The sequence below is a fragment of the Engraulis encrasicolus genome, chromosome 10 (assembly GCF_034702125.1).
Source record: "Engraulis encrasicolus isolate BLACKSEA-1 chromosome 10, IST_EnEncr_1.0, whole genome shotgun sequence".
NCBI classification, from domain to species: domain Eukaryota; kingdom Metazoa; phylum Chordata; class Actinopteri; order Clupeiformes; family Engraulidae; genus Engraulis; species Engraulis encrasicolus.
In genome coordinates, this window is record NC_085866.1 from 23,841,111 (window position 1) to 23,851,386 (window position 10,276).

The window sequence follows — 10,276 nt, forward strand, 5'->3', positions numbered from 1 at the left end:
CCTCTCCCTCTGTTTCCCCACGGCTCAGCCCCCTGCCTTATCCGCAGTGCACTCTTGTAAACGGCAAAAGGCTTCTAAAAAGATTGGTATTATTTGGTCTATTTTTACAGTGAGTCATCATGTTTTTTTTTGTGTGAGTGTGTTTGCTTTACAACCCATCTGTTGTTCTTATGTAAATGTGTCAAATGAACAAGGCTGATATAGCCCACGTGGTTAAGGCCAGAGGAACAAAAGAAAAAAAGAGAAAAAAAAGAAACCTTAAAAGAAAAGGGGAAAAAATAATTTACTGCAGTGGCTACCTGCGTTGTGGAAGAATTACAATGTCTGTTTTTCACTAAGTTGTAGGCCTGGACTAGGCTTAGCTGACAAAAGAGACTTAAAATTCCTGTACAGGACTCAGTGACAGAGTCAACTGACAAAATAAAAAACAAAGCGCTCTTTCAGCATGCTATGTAGGTGGCCAGTGGCTTTCCAGCAGGATGTTAATAGTTGGAGGTTAATTCGCGCATTATAAGCCACTCAGTCTGAAATGCTGAGTGGATTTTCTCAGGTTGGGGTCAAGGATCATGTGTACACTTGTGAGGAAGCTGGCCAGTTTTCTCCGTCTGAACGTCTTAGATGATCTGTCAGTGATGACCGACCGTCTGTGGCCGCCAAAACGCCCTGCGGACGAGACCAAAGAATTTGATGTGCATTGATTTGTGGAGTGATTTGGAGAGTGAGCAACCAACACGTGGCCATCACGAACGGCGCGAGCAGCTGTCAGTTTCACTTCTGCTTTCTAACTCTAGATGGCACTGTTGACACAAAAGAGCGATGCCGTTTGGAAATGCGCAAGACACGTTGGAGAGCTCACACAGCACTCCTTGGTGTCCTTACTGAGTTGATTGGGCAACGCTTGAGAATATGATACCTTCGTTTTGATAACATTCCCGTTTGTTCATTAGCCAAACAGTCAAGAAAATAGAATGTTCCCATGCAATTCTGTTCATTCATGGCTTGCCTTGTAGTTTCGTTATGGACAATCCACCCATTTTACGCACAGCTTTTCCAAAATGCTCGCTCTTTCAGAATGTTCATTCAATTTCCCGTCAGCATCTAAATTGTGTGTGTGTGTTTTTTTTTTTTTACTATTCTATTTTATTAAAATGGCATATTTTCCAAATTAGCGACACACTTTATCACAATGTAGGTCTATAACATGACCACACAAATGAACTAAGAACGACCGCAGGGACTATGAGACAATCAATCAGTCCAGTTCAGAATGTGTTTAGGAGACAAGGTATAATTTCCCCAACTCTAAAGGCAATAGTCACAGGCATTATTAAGCTATCACCATTTCCATCACCGCCGGCATCATCATCATCATCATCTAATAATAATAATAATAATCACAGCAAACATGCAAAACAACCTCGTCAAAGACCAGCCAGACCAGTACTAATTTCCAGTTTAACGTCTATTAACTATCATTTATGGTAATGAACGCGTGACAAGTGCGGCAAGTGAAGTTTAACAGTCTGGCGCAATGAGGTTCTGGCGCAACACATTGCTCTCCCCCTCTCGTCTGATTGCATGGTCTCGTCCAAACTTGGCGTAGCCTACTGTAGATGTGCATTCATCCCACAAAATGTGGTTTATTCTGTTGGCTGTGAGGACTGTGTTTCTTCTGATGGCTCACTGGACGAATATCTAATGAATGACCGGTTTTTAAATATTCATTTTTTAAGAAATCCACTAGTTATGGATATCTTCTATTTTTTATGGATATTACCTACCGTAATGGGTGTCGAAGGTAAGTGGAAAGTATTTTGTTGTAGCGCATGTGCATGTGCCATTTGAACTACCACGAAGTGGTGTAGAATAATATATGGACTGTTCTAGGGATGCTGGACATGCCGAATTAACAACATTTTAAAACAGTTAGTCGGCCGTGCCAAGAATATTTCTTTTTTTTTTCGCAAATTGCTGGACACAGGTGTAACACTACCCACTGCGTAGCCTATTGCCGCTACTCAATGTAATTTGTGTAATATAATAGACGTATTATAATTTATAATCACGAATTCTGAGGATAGAATGCTTTCAAGTAGGCCTACCCAATGCAGACAAAAGCATGAAGTGGATGAAGCATGAATTTCACCATATGAGCGGCTATGGTATGGTTCTGGAGTTGTCGACTTCTTCAGCAGTAATGTACAATCTAAAAGTTAGATTCTGTCACACAACATAACTTGTAATTGTTTGATAAGATGGGGAAATACCCGTGTGTTTGCAGCGGTAGATCTTGCAGTAAGTTTTTCCTTGCCGTGTTTGCAGCGTTCTGGATGGTTATCCACTTTCCGAGAATTCTCGGTAGCTTACGCTTCAGTTACAGATAATGAGATCGAGGGTCTTCCCTGACATGTAACTGTTTTATTAGTAGTTTTTAAATGTTTCCCAGACATATGTTTGAGAAAACAATCTCACGCTTGACCGCGTCTGCTGGTGCTGAGACCATTGTCCATTACGCGAGTGGACATTGGTCATTTTCTTATGAAGGCGCTTTGTGCCGAAGCGCATGTCTTGCCACCGGTTAGCCCAACCATCAGTAGGCAGTTTCGACAAAATACATTAAGAACTCTAGAAATTAGTTCGGAAAAGTTGCAACCAGTTTAGAATGCGAGGACATAGGTTACGGAACACCCCCCACCGTATTCTGTAAACAACATATTGCAGCATCCCAGCCTATGCAAATCCCCTCCTTGCATGCTGGTCATTCAATCACAAGTTAAACCAAGCTGTATAACGTTGCTTGTGAATGCTTATAAAGCTGTTGTGTCGTTGATTGTTGAATGTTCGAAAAAAAATTAAATCTGACCACCAAACCATCATTATAGAGACAGAGAAGTCTAAACGTGTTCAAGACTATGACTTCACTTATATTTAGGGGGACTCCATGTTAACGTTGCAGTTTTACGTTCCTATAGTGAATGCATAACCTAGTTATAATCACACCTGGTGATGCGAATAACATATGCACACACCCCAAAATAAAGAGGCAGCAGGCATAATTAGTGTATGGACTGGAGGTAATACCTGTTGCTATAAACTGTGTGAAATTATGATATTCATGCTTGCTTTTTGCCTTACACATTATGCTGTCATTATTTGTCGAGCCTCAGACGTGCCATACGCACACGCCATAATGTTCCCAAATATAACATACTAATGATATGAAATATAATATTTCAATAACACAGATGACAAATAGCCTCATATGTTTTCTGATATTAGGCCCATATTCGGCGCAAGGTTCTAGTAATATGATTCTGGCTAATGGCGTTATGTAGTAATTAAGGCTCACACAGCTCATCCATCACACAGAGAGAGACACTGGCCCAGATGCTGGAGCTGGAGCACTTCTTTTATCTCTGAGTCTAAGCGGCTGGCTGATCACCCTCTCTGCTTTGTTTGGTCCGCGACACGTTATGGATTTCAAGAGGTCCACAATTAAAGGCACTTATTCCACAATAATTGCCTCAGTTAGGGGTGGGTTAGGTGGTGGTGGTGGTGGTGTGTGTGTGTGTGTGTGTGTGTGTGTGAGTGTGTGTGTGTGTGTGTGTGTGTGTGTGTGGTGGTGGTGGTGGGGGGGTTCTCAAGTGGAGCAATTTGGTTTTTGTCCCATGCGTGTGACAGAAGGGTTGGAGTCTCGTCACCGTAATAAGTTGCAAATTACATGTCATCAGCAGTGCTGTATGAGTGATTGGAAGGGTGGACGTTTTTTTATGTGATCAAAATGCATAATGGTGTTGCTGGAGGAATCTTGAGCATTGATCGTCAAGTGGATGGAGTGACACACACACACGCAGGCACGCACGCAGGCACGCTCGCCGGCACACACGCAGCCAGACACACACACGTGTGCACACACACACACACACACACACACACACACACACACACACACACACATACACACACACACACACACACACACACACACACACGCACACTCGCGCACACACACATACACACACACAAAACGTTGATGAGTACTGGTGCTGTGCTTGACTGCTCTAAGGAACAAATATCTGATGGAGTGACACACACACACACACACACACACACACACACACACACACACACACACACACACACACACACACACACACACACACACACACACACACACACACCACTTATGATTAGTGGCGCTTTGCTTGCTTGACTGCTCAGAGTGTCAAATCTCTGTTGGGTTTCTCTTGATGAGGTGCTGAGGAATAGCAAATTACCACCCGACACTGTAGTGTGTCACTATGTGTGAGACTATGGCAATCTTGTTGATTTTTTGAGGAATCATAATAATTGATCTTTTTTTCAAATATTTGTTTTGGTCTTTTAAGACTTTATTTGACAGGACAGTTTGAGAGGTGGACAGGAAGCGAGTGGGGATAGAGATGGAGAGGGGTCGGCAAATGACCCGGGCCGGGAATCGCACCCGGGTCGGCCGCATGGCAGATGAGTGTTCTACCGGATGGCCGCGGCAGGGCCTATAATCATTGATCTCAGAGTGGATGTGGTCTACTTCCTTCTCCCACACGACCCCACTACTGTTTACTACTGTTTGCTTGGCTTTCCTGCTCCAAGTGACAAATATTTGCTAGAGTTGTCTTGCAATAACAAATTAACTCCCAGTGCTGTGTCTAGTACAGTCGTCATGGGTAAGCGGTTTGGGCGCCAGACTGGAAGCCTTAAGGTTGCCGATACGACTCCCGACCAGCCAGTGCTCTTCCATCCTCCTCCATGACTGAGGTACCCTGAACATGGTATCCTCTTGCCGCACTGCTCCCTTGGGGAGTATTGGGGTCTGCCTCCTTGCATGGGTGAGGCATAAATGCAATTTTGTTAAGTGCACTCACTGTGTGTTGTGGAGTGCTGTGCCACAATGTCAATGGAAGTCGGAGTTTTCCAGGTGGGCTTTCTTTCTTTCTAGTACAACACATTTTGAGAAAGAGGACCATAATGTCGTTTTTTGAAGCACAGTGTATGTAGTAGTGTCTGGAGGTTGGATTAGGCAGGACAGTCAAGAGAGATGGGAAATGGGTAGGGAGATAGAGATGGAGAAGGACCAGGAAATGACTTTGGGTCAGAATTGAACCCAGCTGCCCGGTGTGTTGGTACAGCACCATATCCCACTGAACCGCGATGCAGCTAGGATTGCCGTAATGTTGGTTTGAGGTATATATACAAAAACCAGAGTAGGGCATGGCGATATGACAATATATATTTTAAAAGTAGAATACCAATGCACTCATCTTCTTTGTAGTAAATATGCCTTCATTTTAATGGGCATAATATGATTAAAAAAGAAGAGAAGTCCGTTACAACCAGGATTTCATGCTCCCAATTATTTGTTTTATTTTTACCGTGACGTTTCGAGAACCCTTCTTCAGACCTGACGTGATGTCTGAAGAAGGGTTCTACCCAAAACGTCAGGGTAAAAAAAAAAAAAAAAATTGGGAGTATGAAATCCTGGTTGTAGCGGACTTCTCTTCTTTTTCATCTGGATACTTATTGGTCCTGCTCCCAGGTCAGACGCCTGAATGTGCGAGCTTTTTACCTTCAACATAATATGATTAAAAACACTTTGACGCGTTTCGGAATGAAGCCTTCGTCTTGACAATCGGGATATAAATGAATCCATATCGTGACAGAGTATGTTTTTTTCCATATCGTCCAGCACTAAGCACCAGACACCAAAGGCGGTATTCATCTACCATCATGACCTTCACCAGGTGTCCAGTCACATGTCGATTGGTCAAAGAAACAAACCTCCATCTTGCTCCCTCTCTCCTTGTTGTACATCACATTTGCAGTAGTGCCATTTTTGTTTCTACATAATTGTGATGATGTTGCATCTGGAAGATTTTTCCCCCCTTAATTTTCATCATGTTTCATCATTTTACAGCCAAGCCATCAATATATTTATGTGTTTCTGTGGTTTTCCATCCAGAAAATGCAGACCAAAGCAATAAAGTGTATTGAAAATATGAATGCCAAAGGATAAATGAAAAATATCATGAATGCCAAACTGTGAATCGAAAGTCCTCAAGCTAGTTTCTATTTACAGAGCTGTTCACTATGGATGTGATGTCCTTGGAATGTGTATGCACCAGCAGACGCACACACACACACACACACACACACACACACACACACACACACACACACACACACACACACACACACACACACACACACACACACACACACACACACACAGACACACACACACACACACACACACATGCACACTGAGGGAGAGAAAGAGAAGGAGAGAGAGACAAGAGACACAAGACACAAACTTGCATCCACCAACACAGTTCTACTTAAGTTCAAGTGTGTGTGTGTGTGTGTGTGTGTGTGTGTGTGTGTGTGTGTGTGTGTGTGTGTGTGTGTGTGTGTGTGTGTGTGTGTGTGTGTGTGCGTGCGCGTGTGTGTACGCACGCCCACCGAGGCATTCACATCATCACTTATCCACCATCATATTAGTTGTCTGATGCAGATGGTGGCTTGGTGTCCTCTCATCTCCCAAACAGGCAAGAGCTTTGGCATCACTGCAAATACACACCTGAGCACTCCTGGCACCGCCAGGCATCTTCACACCCATAGCAGTGTGTCCCACAGATCTAGTAGGAAAACTGGAGCTCGCACTCAATGAAAACTAAAAAGAGATGCCCATATGTTTCGGGTGACCTTGACCTCAGTGCAAAGGAGTGCAATAAGGATGTGGTGGTCACTCAAAGAGTTTTGCACATCTGTAAAAAGCAGGGCACACGTGAGACCATTAAAAACCCACTATTAATTAGGCATGTCTTCTTAGTTTTCACTGAGTGCGAGTTTCAGGTTTCCTGATATTGGATAGCTATTAATCAAAAGCCACTTTGAAAGGCACAGACCCTCTCTTTTCCAAATACCTGGTATAGTAGTAGTGTGTGGTGAAACAGGCAAAAAGTTGGGCCATACAAAGTGTTTTCTGTATACCCCATTGACATGTACTGTATGTGTGGGTGTAGCGAAGGAGAATAGAGTTGCCCAGCCGGGACTTGAACCCAGACCTTCTTGGGTAGTAAATTGGGGCTCTGACCGCTATACCAAAGAGCCAGGCTCATTACAGTGGCAGTCATAACACACCTGCAACCCTAGTGATGGTCACTCACTCCATCACAGTGGGCAGCTGTTGATCAATTTGTGGTGCTCGAATTCTCATTCTGTGGTGCAGCATCATAGAATGTTCAATGCATGGGTAACACTGCAAAGAGAACTGTGCTGGTGCCAGTTCCTACACACACACACACACACGCACGCACGCACACACACACACACACACACACACACACACACACACACACACACACACACACACACACACACACACACACACACACACACACACACACACACACACACACACACACACACCTCTTTCCTCTGTTTCCTCTGTACACTTGTTTTGCACCGGCCATTCATTTCATTACATGTGACACGAAAGTGTCTCTAATGTACACTGTATATGACAAACAAATATCCTGTATGCTTGTAGTCTTGTCCTGAACTTGTTGACTTGACAAATTGCTTCTCGATTGGATAATAAGTAATCAAGCAAACACCTATTTCTTTGGAAACATTGACAGAGGTGATGTAGCTATATCACTCTCTCCTGGTGATGTGTGATGTACTGGTATGAATGTGTGCCTTTTTTGGGTAATGTTGTAGAAACAGGTATTACACTGTTTCTAGAACATAGAACCTGTATAAAAAACAGCTGGAGTGAGTGACTGTGGGCACTGTTGTGTTGTTGTTGTACTGTTGTGGTAGACTAGAGGGAGGGGGTGGAAAGAGAGGGTAGTAAGAGAGAGATGGATGTGTCGTTGGTTCTGCAGTTGGTGGTTTCAGTGGTAGTGTCCTATTGCACGGTGGTCCACTGTTCCAACAACCTGGGAGTGAGATTTCTGCGTTGGCTCATTGTGCCTTTGCCTCAGATTTATTATGTGATGTGACTTATCAGCTTGGTATACATGGTATATGGTGTAATAATCTCTCCATGGTCCTAGCAAGTAGGCCTACACAAAACACATACATGTACAAGTCAGGGGGTTTGATGTGCGCTCTCATGTGGCATTTTGTTTATCTCTTCACAAGTGGCTGCAGACTGAATTCATTCACAGAAAAATAACAGATATTCTGCCCTGCCGTGGCCAAACGGTAGGGCACTCATCTACCATGCGGCTGACCGGGTCATTTTCCGTCTCTTTCTCCCCACTTGCTTCCTGTCACCACCTTCACTGTCCTGTCATTAAAAAAAGAAAGAGAACAGATATTCACTACATCTGATGCTTCATACCATTATCATCAAATTCCAGCTCTGGTCCAATTATGATTTGAAATGAATCTGCAACTAAGGTCATCTGTGCTAGTTTGTCCCTCAGGGCTCGAACCCGTGACCTGCCATTCAGCGCTCCAGTTCTGGCATGGGAGGCACAGCGCAATACAGCTGAGCCAAAGATCCAGACCAATAGCTCAGTGCTACAGATACTAAATGATGCTTCGGGTGGGAGGTTTACTAATGTTTTTAACATTTACTAATGGGTCTACGGCACCAGTGTAACTGAGGTCATCTGCAGAGGTTTACAAACTTTCTACACCGAACTCTACTAGTTTATGTCAGGTAACTTACATTTGCACGAGAGAAAAATGATCTAGATTGAAGTTTCTTTGTTGAGTGTGAGAGTGTGAGATGAAAGATTGAGAGTGTGGGCTGAAAGTGTGAGTGTCACACCAAATGAGTGAGATTTGGCAGTATGCACATCGGTGTGTGGTTCTTCCTTACCCTACATGAACTTTACATTGTGACCCTGTGCCCGGCTAAAAGAATTTGGATGTGCGTGAGATCTGACTGGGGATGATGACACTGGTGGCATTGGTGGTGATGAGAGTGGAGAATAAGGTGGATATGGCTGTATTGATGTTGTGGTAATGATGATATTGGTGGCATTGGTGACATTGGTCGGGGTCAATGGTGTTGAAGTGGGTGAGTGAGCGAGAATACTGGGCCCATGTGAAGGTGGCTGATGCGATGCGAGTGGTTACGGGGGTGGTAGTGACAGGTATTGGTGACACTGGAGATCCTGAGGTGGCTGGGCGAGTGGGCGAGACAGAATTTGGATATGCGTGAGATCTGACTGGGGATGATGATATTGGTGGCACCAGTGGCATTGGTTGGGGTCACTGTTGTTGAAGTGGTTGAGTGGGCGGGAATACTGGGCCCATGTGAAGGTGACTGATGCTAGTGGTTACGGGGGTGGTTCAGGTGGAATTTGCTGTTTCAAAAGAGCTTTGCCAAAACGTCAGGAAAATTGTGCAAACCTCGTCACTTGACAAAAGTCTTTTCCCACGGTGTCGAGGACCACGGCTTACCTTGCAAAGGCGCACCTCAACATGGAATGCACTTGCGTGAAATAAATATGCGTTTGTATGATGACAGTCTGAGTGATAGTAAGTAATTGAGTAATAGACAGTATTGGTGTCAGTGGTGTTGAAGTCGTTGAATGGGCGAGAATACTGGACCCATGTGAAGGAAGCTGATGCGAGTGGTTGTGGGGGTCTTAGTGGCAGGTATTGGTGACACTGGTAATAGTGATAGTGTTGGTGGCATTGGAGATCCTGAGGTGGCTGGGTGTGTGGGTGGACAGTGAGTAGTGGACCCATGTGAAGAAGTGAGGTGGATGCAGGTGGTTGCGGGGATGATGGTGGTGGTGGTATTGACGTCAGTCATGTTCTTTTTTTTTGTGGAAAAAAGGTTCGCACACTCCTTCGGATTCTTTCTTCTTTAAGTTATTTTTTCTTCTTTTTATTCATTCATTCATTGGCATTGACGTTTCGACCTCTCGGTCTTCCTCAGATTCCACATCCAAAGGAGTGTGCGAACCTTTTTTCAAAAAATACGTAACCTTTTTGTTCAGCACCAGGGATTGTGCACAAGTAACTCTCTACAAAGGCAGTCATGTTCTAGCAGTGCTTTTCTGGCAGTGTTGATGGCAGTGATGATCCAGAGAACACACTGTGTTGACAAGAAGTGTCACTTTAATGAGAAAGCTGTTGTAGTCCACAGCCGCACCACCTCATAAACCAAACTGACATAACAGGTGTCTCAGAACTTCCCACATGTTCAAACCCCCACAGCTCCTTGCACCCACAAAACCCAAGTAACCCAATAACAGAACACCAACCT

General features: G+C 44.1%; 1 protein-coding gene across 1 annotated transcript in view; it reads left to right on the forward strand.

The window, feature by feature from the left end:
* The first annotated feature begins 1,649 nt into the window (after positions 1–1,649).
* The window catches only part of ephb2a (eph receptor B2a), a 159,392-nt gene continuing 150,765 nt past the window's right edge, over positions 1,650–10,276 (forward strand). Inside the window, exon 1 of the mRNA XM_063208414.1 lies at positions 1,650–1,798. Coding sequence (XP_063064484.1) covers positions 1,699–1,798 — 100 coding nt within the window. The 5' untranslated portion in view covers positions 1,650–1,698. The remainder of the gene's footprint in view (positions 1,799–10,276) is intronic.